General features: G+C 40.3%; 1 protein-coding gene across 3 annotated transcripts in view; it reads right to left on the reverse strand.

The window, feature by feature from the left end:
- Window positions 1–23,605, reverse strand: part of LOC136578536 (zinc finger protein 585A-like) — a 241,101-nt gene that overhangs the window by 3,840 nt on the left and 213,656 nt on the right. For 2 of the 3 annotated variants that reach the window (XM_066578671.1, XM_066578670.1), the window contains exon 17: window positions 11,952–15,350. In XM_066578671.1, the coding sequence (XP_066434768.1) occupies window positions 13,870–15,350 (1,481 nt within the window). In that variant the 3' untranslated portion in view covers window positions 11,952–13,869. Of the gene's footprint in view, window positions 1–11,951; window positions 15,351–23,605 lie in introns of those variants that run through there. The other variant, XM_066578672.1, reaches the window with a different exon arrangement.

The raw sequence follows: 23,605 nt of genomic DNA on the forward strand, positions 1-23,605 counted from the left end.
TTGGGGCCAATCACAGAATACGTGACAAAAAGGATAAATCAGTTAAATGTAAATATACCAATGTTGTCGCGCCTATAGAAACTGCTTTTTGTTTCTGGATCAAGATCTAGTGAAGATGTCTCCAAGGACCCTTTTACATGAAATGAAAATCATATAATTGTGAACTTGAACAATAATCATTCAGTGTAAACACGGCCAACGACTGAACGACGTACAAGAATTCATTCACTTCTCATTCATTTTATGCAAGCATAAAAATAATCATTCACTCTTTGGCACGTCGCTGCGTGTGAAATTTGATCATTTAGTCGATCACATTCATTAGTATAGTGAATGACTGAGCGATTTACGAGTGAACGATTTGCCCGTATAAACAGGCTGCGCGTGCAAACAGGCGTTTTGGTACAGCGTTTAGTGCTGCCTTTTCAGCGCTGTGCTAAACGCAGTACAAGGCCCGGATTCATTTCAATGGGGCTGCTGACACAAGCGTCAAAACGCAGCATCATCAACGCTGTGCTTTGACGGCGATGCATGTTCTACCTTTCGCCATTTTCAGCCCTGCGTCACCCATTGAAATGAATGGGCAGCTGTTTCAGCACTGCTGAAAGCATGGCACAACTTGGTGCTGCGTTTTGGGCAGCTCTAAATGCCAGCGCTGGCTGCACTACCTAAAAAAAAAAGTGATTGTCACCTGGCAGGTGTCATCAGGGTCCCCCGGTACAGGCTCCCACCTACCTGTCACACCGATAAAGCATCTTCTGCTAGAGATGGAGATTGAATTCCCTGCCTCCAGCTAGAGATTGCTGTGATTGGCTGAGTCAGATGTAAGTGACAGCTCCCTCAGCAATCACAGCCAGCGTTGAATGCACCAATCACAGCCATTCATTCAGCGCTGGCTGTGATTGGCTTATGTGGGCTGTCAATCAGCCGACTCAGCCAATCAGAGCAATTTCTTGCTAGAGGCTGGATTTCCAATCCCCGTCATTGGCAAAAGATCACCTGCCAGCTTGACAAGTGCAGGGAGGGCTGCACGGAGGTCCGGGGATCCCGATGACACCTTCCAGGTGAGTATTGATTTTTTTTTTCAGCTTTCTTGACTGCATTTTCAGCTGTGCTGAAAACGCAGCCCAAACGCTGGCATAATGCATGCCAGCGCTGCTAAAAACCAAGCTGAATCTGCAGTAAACGCCTGTGTGAGGGAGGCCTAAAAGTACCCCAAGACGCTGTTGAAAGCCATTTCATGAAACAGATGAATTTATTAAAGGTCTCATCAAAAGGCTAAATCCAGCTGGTTGGACTTTGTGTCATAATTCGTCAAACTCAACTGGATAACAAAACTGTGGGTCGACTACTTTGGAGATGGTGATCAGCAGAATGAAATGTGCATCATGGTAGAGGGACTGGAGCACTGAGATGAACCTCACAATGCATAGATAAACACACTGGGTGTTTTGCAATAGCAGCTCCACAATCCACAGCATGCGATATTCTTCGGAGTGCTCAGATTTAGATCGCTCCATTATTGACAATGCCGGTTGTGTGCAGATTGGCTGAGGTAGGTTTGCAGTCAAGCCATCCATGGCATAGACTGCCCCTACACGATCATGTTATTGTAAAGGCTTGCAGTCATGCTGCTCTAGAACATCCTACCATCACAAATGGCACAGTGTAGTGTTCAGTGACAAATCAAGATTCTGATTTAGCAATGACTAATGCCAATCAAAGGTTTAGAGGTAACATTGCAATCAAATTGATGCTTCTGCCATTTTGGAGCACCACACTGCTAGTCAATGTGAAGTCATGGTTTGGGGTGCCACAAGCTTCAATAGCCGATCACCTCTAATAAGCATCAGAGACACAATGATGGCATGTTATTATGTTGATGAGGTTCTACAGCCCATCACACTACCAAATCTTCAGTGCGTACCCAATGCCATTTTCCAGCAGAATAGTGAGCATCAGCAGGCATGCTTTGCAAAATGTTCAGGTGCTTCCTTGGCCAGCACAATCCCCAGATCTCTCTCCAATCGAAAATCCGTGGGACACGATTAAACATCAAGGGAATATTACAAATCAACACGACTAGCCCAATGGGCAATCTGTCTAGGTAAGACAAGTAACCCGCTTCGAGTCGAAGTGGAAAAAAGGCACACAAATTCACACTTTATACCATTTCTAACTTGGTCCACGGAGCCTATACCCCCGGGACTGTTCCAGATGAGTCCTCTCTCCTACTGTGGAGAAGTACCAGGTTAAAGTATAGCCTCTTCTCTAAAACCTCTCCAATGCTCCCTATAATCCCTAACCCACAGTTCCCACCGAGCATGGACCTTTACAGTTTTCACATGGTGGAGACAAAATGAGCTAACCACAGTTAGCCATTTATTCGATAAGTCTTAACTTCCACAATACAACAATTCTATGCCATATTCAAACCTGACATACAGGAGTTCCTACGGATCAACCAAGTGTTTCATTTTATTCACTCCTTACCCCTGCCCTCCTTACTCCCCAAACTTACCCCTTTCAAACATTTATGTACCAGTGTCCCCTCCCAGAGAGGTGCGCTCTCTTATATTTTAAGTATACTAAACCAATCCACTAATGAAGAGAAATTTCCTATCATGAGAAAATGGGAGTAGGACTTGGGGATAGAGATGACACCAGAAAGATGGCAACATTGCTGCACAACGATATCTAAAGGTAGCCACCAGGTCTCCCTTATGGAAACCTTGATTAAGATTCTACATAGAACGTACTTGGTTCCATAAAGGGTACACCGCCTATTTCCATCAACATCCCTGCTAGGTTTTCGTGGTTGACAAGAAACGGGGAGCATGCTCCACACCTAGTGGTCCTGCCCAGTAGTGGACAGGCTATGCACACAAGTCAGTAGTCTACTAAATTATGTTTGTAGGTCCAATACCAAAGTCTCCTTCGGTCTTCCTACTAGGAGATCACTCACCACGTATTAGATTTAGGCCGGCCGGTGAATCTCCGTCGGACAGCCCTATCTAATAGATAGGCTAACCGAGGAGAATTGGGGCGGAGAATTGCAATGATCCTCCGCTCGTGGACAGCTGTCGGCGCTTTCCATAGCAATGCTATTGGAAGCGTCGGCCGGTGTGATTCGCTGGGCCTTATAGTCCATGAACTTATACAATTTTTTGTATGACCACAAGAATCCACATTGCCTCCAGATGATAATCCACCAATTTTCCTTTCCCAGAAGTCATTAATAGGATATTTTTAGTTATGCTGTACGAAAGAATTCATGCAACCAGAACAGATTCTTTGGGCAATTTCATGAATGTTTGGCAACCCTGGATTGATTACCTGGAAGCCCAGGGGCTATACTATAATATCTCAACTACCTAGCCTGTCTACCATTAACTAGCTATGATTACCAACTACAATAACTATAGAGAACAAATGTGGATTGATGACCCCCTCTTATCATTTTGCTATTCGAATGAAGTGTTATAGTGAAGTTTATAGTTTTCAAACTTCCAATTTTTAGCCCCCTGCGTGGGGAATTAAGACTTTTTAAATGCCATTTAATTCTGCGAAAATATTCAATAAAACCTAGTTGAAACTAAAAATCAATGGAATGCTCTCCCACAGCCTCGTAATGAAGATGAACTGTGGACTATTGTCAACACCACAGATCAGCAATACCCCAGGATAGTATTCAAGTATTATTGACTGTATGGCCCAGTATGGTGGCCCCACTGCTTACAGATCATCCTGTTTATTAGGCCACAGGAGACGGGTACTTTTTAGAGCTTAATTATCTATGCATTGAGTTTCGTCCCATTTTGAGCAATTACTCACAGTGTGGCATTTTCTCTGTGAGAGAGGAAGGACTTCGGCCTCATGTCCACGGGGAAAATCAGGCCCGCTACGGATTCTACATGGAGAATCCGTAGCAGGTCCCTCCTGCCCCGCGGACATGAGCGCTTAAAATAGGAATTTAAAAGAATTAACTCACCCGCAGTGGACCGGGAAGGTCTTCTCCTCCTCACGGCCGGATCTTCTTTTTCGGCCGGCGGATGAACTCGGCGTGCCGCGCACATGCGCCGGGCACATCCGCCGAGCCGAAGCAAAAAAGATCCGGCCGTGAGGAAGAGAAGACCCTCCCGGCCCGCTGCGGGTGAGTTCATTCTTATTTTAGGTCTCCCGCGGATCGGGACGGCTTCCATAGGCTTCAATAGAAGCCTGCGGGAGACCCGCACGAAAATGGAGCATGGTCCAGATTTTTTCATGCTCCATTTTTTAAAATTCCCTTTTATTGACCATCCGCGGGTATTTATCTACCCGCGGGTGGTCAATGCATCCCTATGGGATGCGGATCTGCGTGCAGGAGAAGAGTTAAAATCCGCTGCGGATTTTAATTCTTCTTTTGCCCGTGGACATGAGGCCTTCAACTTTGTCCTGCTGAATCCAACAATATGCTTCCAGGCTTAAATTCATCATTGACAAAGTCCAGGATTCTGGTCTACAGTCAGTGAACAGTTTTATTACTTCAACATAGACTTAATAAATCTTAAAAATCTGAAACATACAACCTTGTCTGGTAATCGTCTGCCAACACCGTTGACCCTTAAATAGCAATTGGGCATCAATTTAACACAACTAATATTGACAGTAATCATGGCCACAGTCTTCTTTTAAGAAGAGAACGTGCCATGAGGAAAAGCTCACATCTGAGGTCGAATTCATGGATGGGGCATTGAGGACTGTATGGCTGCACAGTCAGCAGGTCTGTGTTATACAGCAACTGCAAGATATAGTGGATTGGACAGAGTGAGGTCATCAATGAGAATCTAGGAGAAGTGTTTCTAGGATCTTGTTATATCCATTCTAATAATGAATCTTTCACATGGGACGGATAATTGTATGGCATCTCTGAATGCTGCACCAAAGTCTGCCCTACGAACTGCGGATTTTGATGCAGAATTGCTGGTAGGATTCTGCCATTTTCAATTCCTCCCGTTAGCACTGCAGGTTTTGGTGCTGAATATTCCGCAGGATGACATATTACGCTGTTGTGGAAAATTTCATCTTGTGTAAAAGGTCCATAACAATTCAGGCTGTTCTAAGGACAAAGAGTTCTCCGAAGTAGTGAGAAGGTGGACCTAATGAAGTAGCCTGAAGTGCAGGTATTCATCGCTAAAACGTTTTTCATGTACAGTCATTAAATGTGAAATAGCTCCTTCCGAATAATCACGAATCTGAAAAATTTACTCCAGAAGTAGAAAAAAAATGAAATAAAAAAAATTCTTAAAACCACTTTAAAAAAACCAAAACCAAAACCTGAAAGGGGAGCTTCTATTAGACATGTTCCTAAATAGATATATTTAGTGTACACTAGATTATAGCTGAGATCCTATATCCTGATATTGCAGGGCAACCCTTTGTATACAAAGATGTATCTCACACTTCCTTACAGAGAGGCACTTCAGTAGCCAAGGACATATGCAATATGTCCTTGCTACACATGACTGTATCTCTGGTTGCAAAATAAGACGAGGATTGGCATTTGAGCCATAATACAGCCTGAGATATGGGAGGGTGAAACGGGAACTGCATATACCTATGGCTCTCACTCCTGACAAATTAGGGTGATGCACCTGCTTCGAAAGAGAATTTTTTTATTTTTATTTTTTTTTAAAGGAGTAGGCGCATAATCAAAAACCATAGAAGATATTATGAGAGCCAATAAAGATAAATCATCCACTCTAGACCATGAAAGATTTTTCTCTTTCCTTAACCCCTTGAGTGGCACACGCCCAGAAATTTTCCGGGACGAGCTCCACTGCTCATAGTGACATAGCCCGGAAGATTTCCGGGCTATGTATCACTATGGGAGCTGCAGAGCACAATGCCACAAGCTGTGACAGTGTGCTCTGCCTGCACAGACCCACACAGAGCAGTGCAAGGGCTTTGAAAAACCAGCAGAAGATATTGCCGACATGTCGGCAATGTCCTGCTTTGTTTACAGGTTGCCATAGAGACCATCGGCTTGTCAGAAGCAAGCCGTTGGTCTCTGTGGCAGGGAGAGCTGCTTGTTAGCTGTCAGAGGACAGCTAGGTACCTGCTCTTACAGCAGAGATCAGAGAAAACCTCCGATCTCTGCTGTGTTAACCCTTTACATGCTGCAGTCTATGTGACTGCAGCATGTAAAGGGCTGTCACTGCAGCATGTAAAGGGCTGTCACCATCGGACTCCTGGAATGTGATCAGGGGTCCTGATGGGTCCCTGTGGAAGTCCCCTAAAGGGACAAAAAATAAAAAAAAATAAAAAAAAAAGTAAAAAAATTATTTAAAAAATTATAAACACACTTGTCTCCCTTTACCTTGTAAAAAATCAAAAATACAATCACACATGTGGTATCCGTGTGCGTCGTAATGACCCAGAGAAGGAAGTTAATACATTATTTAACCCCTTAATGACATGGCCCCTTTTTTTTCTTTTTTTCCCCATTTCTTTTTTTCCTCCCCCCTGTTTAAAAAATCACAACTTGTCCCGCAAAAAACAAGCCCTTATATGGCCATGTCAATGGAAAAATGAAAAAGTTATGGCTCTTGAGACGCAACTGCAAAATTAGTTGAAATTCAATGATTAGACCATTTTAAAAAACCTGCCCTGGTGGGCACGACAGGGTGGTAGGAAACCCGCCACTCAAGGGGTTAAAAGACAGCTTGTGTACTTCCTGGTGATCCTAGGCTGAATACCTTCATGAAAAATGAGTGAAACAGCCTGACAAAAAAATTACACCTCGTTTCCAGACTTAAAGGGGTTGTACCAAGATTACAAGTTATCCCATATCCTTGGGATTTGCTTATCAGTGGAGGTCCTACGTGCCTATCTGGGGAAAGTGGGTCCTACACTGCCCCCCATCCCCAGTGGGGAGGAGTCTGAATGAAACACTGGTTGCGAAAGCTCACTAAGACTACATTCAGTTACAATGGGAGATACCAAAGTGGCATCTGCTTGGTGACTTACATCAGTCCAAATTAAAATGAATGGACGACATGCCAGCGCTACCTTCATGCTGACATCACTGCAGGGAGAGAGGTAACCTCCATAGTGGCAGGCAGAAAAAAAAAAATCACAGGAGTCCCGTTCTGGTGATCAGTGGGGATCTCAACAGTAAGACTTGCACCGATCAGCAAGTCATCCCCTATCCTGTGGGCAGAGGATAACTTGCAATCCTGCTACAACCCCATTAAGATGGTTTACAAGCTAGACCCTTCAGAGACAAAAAGAGTGGAGTCTCCAAGCAGAGTGGACCGAGCATTTGCCAAATTATCTAAACATTCTCTTTTTGCAGCAGACAATATCACTGGCAGACATGGACATAAAAGCTGGGCAAACAAAGATATCAAAAAGGGGGAAACAGGGACACGAACAAATAGGCAAACGGACATGAACAAATATCTCCTTATCCGTGTAGAGCAGGGATCGCAAGACAACTTAACCCAGGATACCTGCCTGCAAGCAAGGCGATCGCCCCAATAAGGGCGGCCCTGCACTGGAACCTAGGGACTTAACTAGCCCAAGATGGTAAATGATCGACAGCAAGACAGTTCACACCAAATGCACCGAGAGCTGCACAGACACACACCTCATGTCCAGTCACATGCACAGAACATATAAAAGACTGCACAAACATGCAGGGACACAAGACTACTCACACTGCAGGAGAGAAACCAGCAGGCACTGACAAAGAGCTGGTATATATATATATATATAATATAAATAAAGCAATAGCCCTGTGAGATTGGCTGACTGCAGCAAATTACACCCAGCCAGCTCAAATCAACCACCTGTGGAGCGGTGCTGCTCGGAACACTGTAGTACAACAGATCCCATCCAGCAGAACCCTAACAATCGCATTGCTAAAAAACCCTGTGGAGAGAGAAGCAGTTACCCTGTTGCAGAGATTGTAGTGGAATCTGTCCCATTTGACTAAAGCAGCTCTTTCTGCCATGCCAGTATCCAGAGCTCTGAGTCTGGTTTAGCCAGCTTAGTTGGGATATGAATGACAGGTTTCCTAGATACGACTTAGTGGGGCAGATCTTGAACCTCAAAGTGACTGCAGATTACATCTACAATGTGTTGTTGGATGTTTTTGCATCCAGGTGACCTTCTTTTTGAGACTGAAAGGCTTATTAGGCAACCACCTTAACAGAGTTCTTGAGACAAATAAAGATGGAAATGTTTTTCTTTTCCCACATAACCTTGGAGGCAAAATATTAGGCCTTTTCATTTCCAGCATGGAAGAGGCAGTAACTGAAGACTTTTAAAGGTGCTCAAACAGAAAGTTTTGCAATAGATTCCAGAACAAAGGTAAGAGAAAGTAAGATGGACCAAGTCAGCCTAAGCCAGAGTTCTGATTCCAAATATACACGGGCATCTGTGGGCACCAAATTAAAGTTTTTCCAAGCCTGGTCAAATGAGCTAGCACTCATACACCCAGTAAAACTTCTTGATTAAATTAAGATATACAAATAGTAAAATCAACCAGAAATATGTCACTTTCGTGTTTCTGACCACATATCATTACTCGTGAGCCATGAGTAAGCACCTATGTTCTCAGAAATGTGTAGGCAATACAATATTTCAAGTTAATCAATGTAATAAAGATTTACTGGACTTATGAGTGCTGGACTATTATCTCTCCTTGGTCTTGTTGATTTGGCTGGCTGAAACACAGCTACGGCCCTTCCACCAAGACACTGATGAGCTGATCCTTTGTTTTTTTCTATTACTGGTCAACTATTACAGACAAGAAGGTCCTAAATATAACATTTTCATGCCCTAGGATTCCTCAGGGCTCCTCAAATCAAATTTCTTCTGAACCAGCTGGAAGACTGCCATGTAATTTCTCTCAGAATTACTTCAAAAACATATGCTACAGCCTGCTCAACAGAAGCAAGGCGGCTGTAGTGTTTACTCAAAGGTGATTCCAGTATCAAAACCAGGTGGAAACTGGTGACTCCTTATAGATTTAAGATACCTGAATGGTCATCTCAAGAAGATAAAAATCAAGATGGAGATAATAAGATATTATGCATGCTCTTCAGCATGGAGATAGTATGGTGTCTCTCAACCTGAAGAATACTTCCCGCCATATAATGGTCAGGAAAAAGGACAGAAGATTCCTAAGAGTATACATATGTTTTCAGTGAAAAACGCATCACTTCCAGTTCAAAGCATTACTTAATGGGCTTTCTTCAGCAGTAAAAAAAAAATCATTATGAAGGTGGTCAGTCATTATAACAGCCCTGAAACTTTGAGGTATCTAGACATTTCCCTACCTGGACAAATGTTTTTTGTTTGCCTCTTCACTTCCAACTCTTCATCTTTATCTGCACACAACTGCCTCTCTCCTACTGTGTCTCAGGTTCGTCATCAATCGGGAGAAATCAGATCTACTGCCATTTACCCAGAAGCCTTTCCTGGGTTTCACAGAGAGCTCCCATGTGCTGAGGTTATTGCTCAGGTCAGACAAGCTTCTCAATACCAAAAGTAAGATTATCTTCATCATACAAATCCCAACAAGTGATGATTTGTTTGGCCATATGTATCCTCAGGCTGCTTACTATGTCCACAGAAGCAGTTCATGGGCGAAAGCTCACCTACAAGATCTGCAGTGAGAAATTGTGTGTAGGACTATAGAGTAAGAGGTCTTCAAGCTCCACTTACTTTAAGCATCTAGACTCAGAAAAGCCTGTAGGTGTTGGCTTCAAGATAGAAACCAAACCATAAGAATATGTTTCCAAGGGACACAGCAGATAGTGATCACTATAGATGCCTCAAATCATGGTTGGGGAGCACACTGAGGACAGCAGTGGGTTTAAGATTCGTGGTGTAAGATAATGAGCTTGTCCTCCCTCTAATCAAAGAGAAATGAGAGCCATCAGGTTGGCCCCCTTGTCCTTAGGTTTCACACATCTGGTAAAGGGGAAAAAAAACTGTCCAAATCAAATCAGACAATGTAGCTTTTGTCTTCTATCTGAACAAACAAATGGGAAAGAGAAGCTTCTCCTGGCAGAATGAATTCAAGATTATGGTATAGGTAGAATCAAACTTACTGAACCTAAGAGCAGTGAAATATCAGATGATCTACAAATAATTAAGTCAACCTGAGTCAGAAGATTCAGAATCTGGGCACTGAATCCTGGTGTCTTGAGTATCATTACTCAGAAATAGAATAGATAGCTTTAATAGCCAACAAAGAATTAGTAAGTAAAGGTTTTCTGCTCCCTGAATCCAACTGATGACTCAGATGTGATAGACACCTTCACTACCAGTTGGAGGAACACATGTGTTTACATCTTTCCAGTCTTGCTGACTTTCAAGAGGCATGTTCTGGAAACTTGCCCTTCATAATAGCTTCCTAGTTCAAAAAGGTTTGATTCCCGTCTAAACAGGCTTCATGTGACTGCTTGGAATTTGAGAGATCTAGACTGAGGCAGCAGAGTTTTTCAGAAGATGTCAGTTCTACCCTTCTGTCTACCGTAAAGCCTTCAACTAACAAGCTTTATGCAAAAATCATGAAATACAAAATATTTGCTTGGCTTCAGTCAAACTGCTATTGATCTATCATTCTTCAATCTCTTCATGAAGGACTTTATAACGGGTTAAAAGCCAATACCCTTAAGAGTTTGTAGGACTGGTAATAATGCTTTCACTGATGTGGAAGTTCTCTGGTCATTCTATGAAAATGAGATTTTTTAAGGCCTTAAGAAACCTCTGGCCAAATGTTGGTTCTTCTGTTCCAACCCATTCCGACTCGGGACTTATGTTTGCTTCTGTAATCTCTCTCTCTCCCTTTGAGCATTTTACATAGATATATCAAGTTGTTTTCTTATAAAGCCCTGTTCTTGGTGGCCTTTACTTCAGCAAAACAATCTGGCAAACTGCAAACAACCATATCAAATTTGTTTTGGACAAAGTTTAATTAAGAACTATGCCCTGTTTTATTCCTAAGGTAGCCTTGGATTCCAACATAAACAGAAAAATATTTCTTCCAACATTCTTTCCAAAGACTACTAATGAAGATGAATAGATTCTTCAGACTCTCGATCTTAAGAGGGCTCTCGAGATCTATGTATCAAAAGCTTAGAGGTTTCATAAAAACAAACCTGTTTATCCAATTTGCGGGTCTCAGGAGGAGTTTCAAGTCTTCTAAAGGCTGATTAGCTAGATAGATAAAATCCATAATTTCAGAACCACAAAAGTTGGTCAGAAAGCACTCCAGCAAGTCCATTGCCATATCTTGGCCCCAAAAAGTGCAGGTTCCACTACAAGATATCAGCAATGCTGCTTCTGGTTGTCTATTTCTATGTTCACAAAGCATTATAGGCTTGCTATTCACACGTCTATAGATCCATAGTGCTCAGTGCTATGCTGGAAGCTCAATGCCTTCCTTTCGCTTTGCTATATAAATCCTTTCTGTGTTGCTGGGGGGTGACGAGAAAGGTGAAAATTTATACTTATGGCTTTGAGTCAAAAGGCAGGACATATATTCTACCCAATAAATTACTTTATTCGCATTCTATCTAGGTCTATTTATTACAAAATCTGTCTTAGGTGCATCCCACTTGGTGTTGTCTAGTAGGGCGGTCTTAGAGGAGACCGGGGACAAAATATATCCATTCTTTGCTGCCTTCACACTCAAGGAAAGCAAAATTACAATATGCATATATTTTTACTTTATTTCTGCTCTATGCCTACACGAAGTTGACATGCCACCATGATTTGTGACAGAGGAGCCAATCTCCACAGTATAATATGCCATTATCTCACTGGCTTGTAAACAGAGACAGACCAACAAACTCTTAAATAAATCAACAAAACTGAATTCACCAGACATTGAATATAAAAAGAGGTTTATGCCAAATGAGAAAAAAAATTACTTTATCAAAAAATTTTCTATCATCACAACAATATTACACAATATTCATAGCAGGGTGAGGGGAGATCATTGTGTAGCTGCGTCAGAAAAGGAATGGTAGTTTATGTAACAACCCTGATCTATGAATGGTAGCAATTATAAAAGTTTCTTGTGCAAAGTCAAACACCAATGTCAATTTAGGTTTATTTATAATCCCTCTCCCACTCTTCAAAATCATAAATTAGGGTAAACATTGCGTTAAAGCTCTCCATTGAGATTTCCGGAAGGGGGTTTGTTTGCATATCTGAAAAACGGTATTTTAAAAAAACACAACAAGGAAAGCATTCACTTTAATGGGACAAACTGAGTCCAAAGGTTCTTGTATAAAGGAATATACAGCACAACCGGCTACCAGTAAAAAAAAAAAATAATAATATTCTTTATTGTTCACATAATAAAAGTATGATACTACATAGACAGCCCAAAAGGCAGTAACTATTAACTACTAGTGCTAAACAACCTCACTTCTCTTAGTCAGTTTTCAATACAAGATGCAAAAAGACATCAGAAATATTTGTACATTTTAAATTTAAGGCTGTACCTCTTAATTAATCAAAAAGTTGAGTCCAATACAAAAAGCACATCGTCTATATATCTGCAGACACATATATATATACGCTTCTGGGATCGGCTCAAACCTTAATTGAAAATATACAAATATTTCTGGACAAAACGCTGTCTTTTTGGATTTCCGCATTATTTGGAGTAAAGTTATAACTTCAATGTATCGAAAACCGTAGAAGCACAATACTACATATGGATAGTTGTCACTCTTCCCAGACTTCAATTTCGGTCAGTTTCTACAGGAAAGTACATCAGAGCCAAGAGAGCTTGCTCTGAGGCATATCTCTTTAATGACCAATGCAATCCTATGGATACCAGATTACAAAAAATTAGAGGCTACAGGAAGCGATTGTTTGGTAGAGCTGATAATCATATTAACAATTCTAAAGGAGGGTGTTTTGCTTTTTTGAGAGCAATAGTCTGAAGGGTGCCTTTACACGGGACGACTGTCGGGTGCATAAGTGCCCAACAGCAGTCCTGTGGACTACCCACTATCGCTCCGGTGTTTCACACAGGAGTGATAGTCGTTCAAGTGAATGGAGGTGGAGCAAGCTGGGATCATTCTGGCTGCCCGTTTCCATTTACAGTAAACGGGGGTGAGTCGCTCAAACACTGAGCGGCAACCGTTTACACAGCCCAACGCTCACTTGGTTTTTCTGCTAAAAACCAAGTGACTCCAACATTTGTCACTCAATGCCCCGTCAGTGACTGCCTGTACACAGGACAATTATTACGTGACTTCTCGGTTTCCAGCGAGAATTCGGGTGATAAATGCCCCATGTTTAAGGTAAATTAGGATAAATAAGTTAAATAGATGAAAAGCTCACAGTGACCATGTTAGGGATAAAAAGATTCTTATATTAAATCTAGCAATATTGAATCAGGACATTGTTTTGAGTAAAAAGTTAGTACAGAATGGACTCTTTTGTGTAGAACGTTAGGCAACATTCTGTTACCGACTTTGTTTAGCAGAAGAAGAAAAAAAAATAAGAATGTGGCTGTCTAAGAGGATAGTTTTTTCTTTTAATTGTGGAGGATCAAGGCGTAATACTTATCATGTTGCCGCTAAAATGACATCTTTCGAAAATCATGGAAAGATTAATATATTTTTAGTTTTTTTATCCATTATCATTTTAACGGAAAATACGCGGGTGTTTGGCAGATCTGGGCTCATTCCACCCAAAAATAAATACTATTTAAAGTCTGTGAAGAACTTTTGTTAAAATCTTTTTTACTTTTAGTATTGCCCACATTCCGAAGAATCTGGTTTCTTCTCAATGTGAATTCTTTGCGGAGTCTCAAAATTATTTTTTAAAACATTTTCCATATATTGAACATCAATGTGTTTTTGCTCCTGTGTGACTTTTCTCATGTATAAGAAGATTATTTTTATTTGTAAAGCATTTCGAACATATTGTACACGAAAATGGCTTCTCCCCTGTGTGACTTCTCTCATGTCGAACGAGATTTGATTTATCTGTAAAGCATTTCCCACATACTGAACATGAAAAAGGCTTCTCGCCTGTATGTATTCTCTCATGTTTAATGAGATTTGATTTACCTGTAAAACATTTCCCACATACTGAACATGGAAACAGGTTCTCTCCTGTGTGAATTCTCTCATGTACAGTGAGATTCGATTTATCCGTAAAGGATTTCCCACATTGAGAACATGAATGCGGCTTCATAACTGTATGAATTCGCTCATGTATAACAAAATTTGATTTATTTGTAAAGCATTTCTTACATATGGGACATGAAAATAACTTCTCTCCTGTGTGACTTCTCAGATGTCTAAGAAGTTGTGGTTTATCTCTAAAACATTTCCCACAATCGGAACACGGAAATGGCTTCTCGCCTGTGTGAATTCTCTCATGGATAACAAGTTTAGATTTTTCTCTAAAACATTTCCCACATTTAGAACATATAAATGGCTTCTCTCCTGTGTGACTTCTCTGATGTGTAAGAAGATGTGATTTATCTATAAAACATTTCCCACATTCAGTACATGAATTCAGCTTCGCTCCTGTGTGAGTTCGCTCATGTATAACGAAATCTGATTTACTTGTAAAGCATTTCCCACAAATGGAACATGAAAATAGCTTTTCCCCTGTGTGAATTTTCTGATGTGTAATAAGAGTTGCTTTTTTAGCAAAACATTTCCCACATTCTGTACATGTAAATGGCTTTTCTCCTGTGTGACTTCTCTGATGTGTAAGAAGATGTGATTTATCTATGAAACATTTCCCACATTCAGAACATGAAAATGGCTTCTCTCCGGTGTGAATTTTCTGATGTTTAACAAGAGCTATTTTTTTTGCAAAGCATTTCCCACATTCGGAACATGGAAATGGCTTCTCCCCTGTGTGAATTCTCTGATGTATAACAAGATTTGCTTTTTTAGTAAAACATTTCCCACATTCAGAGCATGAAAATGGCTTTTCTCCTGTGTGAATTCTCTCATGAATAATGAGATTTGCTTTTTTTGCAAACATTTTTCCACACCGAGTACATGAATATGTTTTCTCTTCTATGTGAACTGTTCTGTGGGTAAAATGACCTGATCTTTCTGTAATCCGTTTGCCACATTGAAATTTTTTGGTCCCTTTCTGACTAGTACTTGTAAAAGTCTGTGATAGATCAGGAGAAAGTTCCTCAGGCTTAGGGGGATTATATGATAGACCTGTACTGTGAAGTCCTGGATGTACATTAAGGGTAAGGAGGTTTTCTCCTGAAGATTGCTGCGGGATATCTTCATCTTCTACTTTATAACTTAGTGATAACATGAAGTTTCCCTCAGAGTTCTTACTGGGATTTTCTGTAAGGATTAAAATGGATTTCATGATTTTTTTCAATCTATATAGTAGACAAAATTTAAAACATTCCTACTAGGCTGAAATCACATGTGCAATTTGTGGCGCAGTTTTTTTGAGCCAAAGCCAGAAGTCGATCCAGCAGGAAGGAGAAGTAGAATTTCTCCCCTCTATATTTCTCTGTAAATCTACTCCTGGCTTTGGCTCAAAAGGTGGCATCAAAAACTGTATCTCTGTTGCAAATGCATCCCACATGGAGCTTTCGATGCAGTTTTTTGAGTCAAAGTAAGAAGTAAATCTAGCAGGAAGAAGTAGAAGTCCTTCCTTTAGATTTTCATTCTCTAAGAATCTGCTTCTGGCTTTGGCTCAAAAAACTGCATCGAAAAACTGCATGTGTGATGAATCTGCAACATATGCAGTTTTTGATGCCACTTTTTGAGCTAAAGCCATAAGTTGCTTCACAGGGTAATTAAAAAGAAGGAAGAGCTTCTACTTCTCCTTCCTGCTAGCTCTACTTCCAACTTTGGCTCAAACTGAATAAAAAAAACACTTCATGCACGATTCCAGTTTAAATCTAGACTTGAAGAAACTCAAAAATGTTCTAACGTACAACTTTGTCCGGTAATCAGGCCTGTCCTCTCCTAACATATTAGACCCTTCAATACCAATTGGACATCAATTTATACAACAGCCTAAAGGGGTTTCCCAGTTGTAAACTACTGATGGCCTATCCTTGCGTGATATTGCAATTTACCCCTTGCCCTGCCACGGGGACATCTCATATGTCCTTGCAGAGAAGCACTTCAGTAGTCATGGATATATCAGATAAATATATGTATATCACATACAGTTGCCAGAGTAGAAATAAGGTATTTACAAACTCCTCCCATCTTACAGTTTTTTGCAGAGTACATTTTATTTGCATGAAGGGATCTGCTTGAGTACACATTTTAGCTTCAAATTTTAATTTTCATGCAATTTTTGCTTATAATCGCTGCTACATACAAGGTTGCCAGAGGGTGGTTGTGTGTATAACCTATTAAAATGTATTTTTTATAGACCGTATATTGTGTGCTCTCAATAAAGTTTTTATTTTGCTAGCCTAGTAGCAGTTTGCGGTATATGTTTTTAAACACATTTGGAACATATAGTCAATTATCACATGTCCTCTGATTCTAACATTTTGGGGAGCACATGCTCTTGTTGATTTAGAGGATTGTGCAAAGCTTTTATTTTGTACTATTGTTACATTGTATAAGTGTTTAAACCTCTGCTTTTTTGTGAGTTGTAGATACAAATGCATGTTTTCATGCATTTTTTAAAAATAATTCACAAAAAGTTACATGAAGGTGGACATAACGGTCAACAGCCCATCAAGACAAGTGCAATCATCATATTATCTGCTTTCAGGAAATGCTTACAGTGTTTGTGGGTGCACTTACTTTTTAAGGTGTGTAGTTCTTGTATTTTATGTTACTTTTTAAAAATTTCCAGCTTAAAATCATATTTTACTTTCCTGTTTCCTGGCAATTTTATGGAGATATGTGCGTGTGGACATCTGCCTAATTGGTATATATGAACTCTGCAGATGTCAACATTTTAACTTTAGGTCACTATTGTGCATTTAATTTGCTCCTTGTTGCATATATATAGCCACTAATATAACATTTGTAAGCTTTAGGTTAAAAAAATGGATATGGGGAATTAGTGTAATTTTTTTATTTTGTAAATTTAGATTTTATTTGTAAATGTCAAAAAAGTGTGAAATTTGTTCTTGCTACCAATAGTGCAAAATATCAAAAAGGGTTAAAAGTTTAAATGCACTTAAAATGTTCCTATTACCGGTCAATTTTTTTTTAAATTGGTAGGTGTAATGGAAAATGTTTGATTATGGATAATTTATATTAATACCGTATATTCCGGCGTATAAGGCAACGGGGCGTATAGGACGACCCCCCCCAACTGTCACCTTATACGCTGGGAATACAGTGGAGCAAAAAAAAAAAAATCATTACTCACCTCCCCCGGCGTTCTGCGGCGCTGCTGCAGGATGTCGCTCCATCCTGGTCCCCGGCAGAGCATTGCTTTCTGGACGCAGGGCTTGAAATCCCCGCCTCCAGAAAGCTAATACTGTGATTGGCTAACACACACCGTCAGCCAATTACAGCCATTCAATGACATCATGGAATGGCTGTGATTGGCTAAAACACGTGTCTTCAGCCAATCACAGCCATTCAATGACATCATTGAATGGCTGTGATTGGCTAACACACGTGCGCCTTCAGCCAATCACAGCTATTCAATGATGTCATTGAATGGCTGTGATTGGCTGACGGTGTGTGTTAGCCAATCACAGTATTAGCTTTCTGGAGGCGGGGATTTCAAGCCCTGCGTCCAGAAAGCAATGCTCTGCTGGGGACCAGGAGGGAGCGACATCCTGCAGCAGCGCCGCAGAACGCCAGGGGAGGTGAGTAATGATTTTTTTTTTTTGCCACTTTCTTTTTTTTTGTATTACCGGCGTATAAGACGACCCCCGACTTCAGAGCAGATTTTTCGGGGTTCAAAAGTCGTCTTATACGCCGGTATATACGGTATATTGTATGAATTTAAACTACGCAGTAACAGACGCCATCGAATTTACCAGAAAACAACTTGCCTGATTTCTGTATGGACCGAGAGGCATATATCAAGACATAACTAGTAGGCAGCGTCGATGTCTTTATTAACCGATAGAATAATGTAATAGTAGAAAGGTAAAGGAATCATTGACAATGTATATATGTGTATGTACGTGTATATATAAGAAGTGATGTTTGAATTATTACCTATGCCACAGAATAATCATGGAATGTATTAGATAAACCATGTGACCATGTTCTTAGCTATGTAAAGGGACACGCATGCTGAGATGAGATAAAAACTCCAAGAAGTTTCTACTGCGCAACTTGGAACTTTGTCAAGATGTTATTCATTGCGACTTAAAGTTTCTTGTAAGAAATGCAAATGAAGAATCAGAATGTATTCAATGAATGCCATGTAATGTCTAAGAAGTAACCAATCAAAGGTTGGATTGAAAACTAACCAATAAACTTGCATAGTTAATTGTCCAATGATGTTGCGACACCCCAATGTAAGGGGGCTATAAATAAAGATGCCTGATAGCCATCAGGTGGGAATTCTTTGCTGAATCCATAACTGTGTGGGCTCTGTCATTTAATTCCTTCGTCATATGACGTCATGGGTCATATGACGTCATTCACAAGGTACACTCAGCTTTCCCTAAACTGCCATATATTTTTTGCCGTTACAGTAGGGATTCAGATTGCGGTCTTTACCTGCTCGCTGAAGACAGACTCAACAGAAATCTATTTTTGGTCAATAGTTTACCTCAGCATTTGTAAGCCCAAATCAGGAGTGAATGAAAAAAGAAAAACAAAGAGGAGCAAATTGTTTTTTGTTGTATTTTGTAGGTCTCATTCTTGGGTTTGGCTGGGTTAGAAAATCATCTGCGAGAAAAGTAGCCAAAGAAGTAATTCAGTCCCCACTCCACAGAACAAATGGTTTTCTTGCAAACGTATCCACAGAATACATTCACGTAGCAGCCAGAACTTTTGTCTTTTCCAGCATCACTAGACAAGGTTTATGGTTGAAAATGTGGATGGGAAACACATTCTCCAAATCTAAAGCATGCCAGATTTAAGGGAGAGCATGCATTTGGTCCAGGTCGTAATAAGCTGCTTGAGAATCGTCCAATAAGAATATGTCTCTAAAGGAATAAAAAAAAAAACTAAAGAACTTCCTTTTGTTGCTCTCGACAAACTATAGCAGTCCAGAACTAAAAGTAAAATCAAGAATTGTGAAGCTAGCTAAGAAAAGTCAAAGAGAAAAATCCTGCTTAACCAGGACAAATCATGCCGCCAAAAGTGTGCAAGGAAGAATTACAAAATATCATGAAAAAATTATATTCAAAATAAAATGATTCATGAAGACCACCAGAGAAGGCTAGAAAACAGAATTTTCTTTCCACCCTTTTCTTGTATCCACATTGATCTTTTCAGTCCTTTAAGATACCCTGAAGTTGGGTTTTCAAAAACGTCCATTAATGGAAGACATAACTCCAGTTTCAGCTGCAGGGCAAGTACTGGGTCATTACTCATTTATTTCTTGTAAGAAAACCAAAAGTGTCCTTCAGAATTATAAAGAAAAACCTCTTGAACAAGTAGGTCATTTATTACTAGTTCAATAGAGTCCAGAAATTTCACCATCCCTTTGGTAGAGAAAGACTACATGGAGGTCAACTATTGATCTTCCGGCCGTATTATCACTAGCTCATTCATCCTTGATATAGCAAATTCCAGAGGTTTACAGTCATTCCGAGCAATCAGATTTGTCACTTCTAATTCAATGCTCCGTTACTTCTGGATCCAGAATTTTTACCAAAATCATGTTATGACAGAGCTCGCATTTCTCAGACACCAAAGGTATCAACATTGTCTGGACAACCTACTCTAGTCCTATTAGAATCTCTTCTCTCAGTTTATCTAGAGAGAATTTGCAAGACACTAAAAAAATCTGGAGAGCAAACCATGAGAAACTCGACTTTCTTCCTTGAAGTGTACCTAAGTTTTCAACAAGCTTTCTTAAATATACCAGGCTCATCTTGCCCTATTTGCTACTGTTTGTACAGTTTCATGTCTACAGGTTCTGATTTTTAAGTAGTCTTCATTATTCTTCTGTTCTGCTCTTTGCAATCCACTTTTAGGGAGGGGGCATGTAGGTAACCTAGAATTCTGCCAGTAGTTCACTATCCTGACATTCTTGCCCTTACTTCCCATGCCACATTGTGCTGTCTCTGGTCAATCAGCAGGAAGGCAGTATCCGAATGCCCACCAATGTGCTTTCCTAGGAGGATCCATTTAAAGATATTCTGCGCAAATGATTAGCAAACCCACTACAGTGTGTGTATAATGTGTGCAAACAAACACTGACACTAACCAACAGGAGAGGCAGAGACTGGAGATTTGTCTGCAAATTTGTCAGCCTGAAGCCTGTGAGTGCAGAATAGATGCTTGGGAACATAGCAACAGGGGAAGAGGATAAGTAAATTTCCCTGTGACCTCGTTACTACATAAGCTCTGCACCCAACGACAGAGTGCACTGCCTAGAAGCTGGAAGAACCCTAGTGACAAATGTAATTTACAGCGGTAAAGCCACTAAATTTTTAATGCAAGTTTATTACAGAAATTATGAGACTAACACAAGCTAGTAGATCAGCATTAAATTGTCTAAAAAGTTAGTGTCCCTATAAGACCTTAAAGGACACGACCTAGTTTGGTACTTAAGTGGCAATTTTTAGGTATTTTCTCAGCTGCATTTTTCCAACCCCATAACCTTTTTTTTATTTTTTTCCATTTATGTGTCTACATGTCAGGTGAACTGTAGTTTGTGTTGGATCTACATTGGAGGTACATAAGCGCTGGCTTAATTTCATAGTGTTTTAACTCCCAATGTACAACATTTTCATGGTGGCATCGTGAACATTTGAACACTTGTACAGTCGAATGGGTCTGTTTAAATTGGGAAATATAAAACTAAACACCTCTTTCTTGACAAAAAAAAAGAAGTTTTTTTTTAATGCCATTTTACAATACTTTAGGATTACATTGTTAAAGTTATTTCCAATGTTAACACAGTAGTTCCCTTGGAGTTAGAAGACTGTTCTAACTACATGAATTGTTACAGAGCAAAACGTGTTCTAACTCCCACTCTTGGCTTACTATTTGATAGAACGTCAATAAGGACATTCCCCTCTGATCTGAAAGAGATTCATATCTGAATATGCTAATTTTTGCATACAAAGACACTGTTTATATAGGAGTTAAACATTGTTTCACAACTATTACAATTAAGGTTAACTGAAAAGTAATAACTAATCCAAATCCACTTCAGAAGAGCCTCCCAGCATACCTTGTGCTCTCTTGCAAAATGTTTGTACAGTTTCTAAATAATTGCTCACTTTTAGCTCATCAACTTTGGGTTTATTAGTATTCAGAGTTGCAAATGAATGAATAACTACTGCTCTCTAGATTTTATTTGATTCATGAAGCTAACTTGCTGGAATTCCGAACATTCAGGCAGGGACATCTTGTACATGAGAATAGAGCAACTTTTTATGTAGATTGTGTAGTAGTGCAGTACACAGAATGGCCTGTAGAGGGCCAGAGACAGGACTTCTGGTGCGAGGGTTAACCAAGGGGTGGAGCAGGAACGAGATAAAAAGCCAGTTCCTACCAAGGAGAGGGAGAGAGAGAACCAGCGCAGCAGAGTGAGGTGCTGCAGGCTGGTGGCCTGGAAAGGCAAGAGGTTGACAGGGTGACGCCCCTAACCTCCCACCCAAGTTGGGGTGCTAATGGACATTAACGTGATTTACTGTGCTGTGACGTGTGATGAAATAAAGGCTGGCTGGAGCCCGATAAAGATATACGCTGTTCTTGAGCTGTGTTTGCCCGTGGGGTGCACCATTCCTGGTGATCCCGAGGCAAGAGAACCCCCCTTGCTACAATTGTTTGTACTGTGTATATGGAAAAATTTGGGAAGATGTAATTTGAGTCAGTTTTTTAATTGTATAAGTCCTGAGAGTTGAGCTGAACAAAAAAGCAATTCTGTTTGGCAGGAGAGTTACTGAGAACTCTATACACAACAAGTGGGCTATGCATTTCAAAATTTGACTTTAAATGCTCTATGCAACTGGCTATGGATAGCATCCACCTCTTTTATGTTTCAAAAGATTTTATTTGAGTTCAATAAAAAGTTGGCAGCACTCTGAGCATAGACCCCACGCAGGGGGATGCAGTCAAATCTTTATTGGATTGGAGAGATTCCATTATTAAACTAACAGAAAAAACAAACAAGGTAAAATTTTAAATGTATACAGGGAATATGAATTATCTCTTCATACATCACACAGGGAAGAAATAAATCCCAATATCTCCATTTTTATGGTGTTTTAATCACATAAAATATAGGGGTCTAGATCTGCTAGAATACTATACTTAATCTTTGGGTATATTACTGATTTATTATCCTTCTATAGTCTCACGAAATAGTGTAAGTTAGGGACATTAACAAAGGTTATCCAGGGACTCCAAGTCTTTTCAAATTGCGAAGTTTTGTTTTGGCGCATAGCTGAGTTTTTAATTCAAAAGAATTGTATTTATGCGGGATATAAAAGATTCAAATGGGAGTGTTGGTTTTCGCCACTGCTGTGCTATCGAAATATGTGCTGCCATAGTAATATATTGCAGCAATTTAAAGGGAGCGTTGCGTATACCCCCAGGTTTATTTCCCAGCAGCAAGACATAATGTTTGAGTCTAAGACTCTTCCCAATCACAGAAGCTACGAGATGGGAGACCCTACTCCAAAAAGCCTGTGCTATTGGGCATGACCAGCAAATATGGTGATGTGAGCCTATGTCATCACAACCTCGAAAACATAAATTGGAGATCTCTGGGTAAATAGCATTTACCATTACCATTTACCAGATAAGCTCTGTGTAACACCTTTAAGGAAGTCTCAGTCAAAGAGACTTGCCAGCTATTTTTGCCTAAAGTCTCACAGCAGTGGTGCCAACGGTCTAATGACAGAGAGGAGTGCAAATCTGACTCCCATTGTAACATAAAGGGAAGTTTGAAGTCTTGTAATGTTCCATTCAGAATATTATAGAAATGGGATAGGGTGCCTGGATGTGCAGGGCAGAATCTACATATGGCTTCCATGCGACTCATCTCTACCTTAGTTGATGGTGGTATAATGAAGGACCAATAATGGAAAACCTGCATTCTTCTCCACCATTCCTCTGGAGGTGGTTTATATTGACTATTAAAAGAGGATATTGAAATCAATTTACCATGGATGAGAAAATCGTAGAGAGAAGTCAATTTATTTGTTTGCCACCATATAAATTGTGCCACCTCCAATCCAGGGGGAAAAGCTGGATTGCAGAGAAACGCGGTAAGTGGGGATGGGGTGAATTGAGGATTCAACTGGAACCTGACCTGTCTCCATAACAGGATAGAGAAAAAAAAAAAAGTGTATGGCGCAATATTTCTCAAGTTTGAAGGAAGGGGGACTTTTGTCCAAATTAGGGAAGGCCAGTTATGAGGAGAAAACTGGCTTTCCTGGATGGAGGTCCATAGCGGGGATTGGGAGCCAGCATAAATGCGCGGAATTTGCGCCAGGCGGGCTGCTTTATAATATTTC

The sequence above is a fragment of the Eleutherodactylus coqui genome, chromosome 9 (genome assembly GCF_035609145.1).
Source record: "Eleutherodactylus coqui strain aEleCoq1 chromosome 9, aEleCoq1.hap1, whole genome shotgun sequence".
In the NCBI taxonomy this organism is placed as follows: Eukaryota; Metazoa; Chordata; class Amphibia; order Anura; family Eleutherodactylidae; genus Eleutherodactylus; species Eleutherodactylus coqui.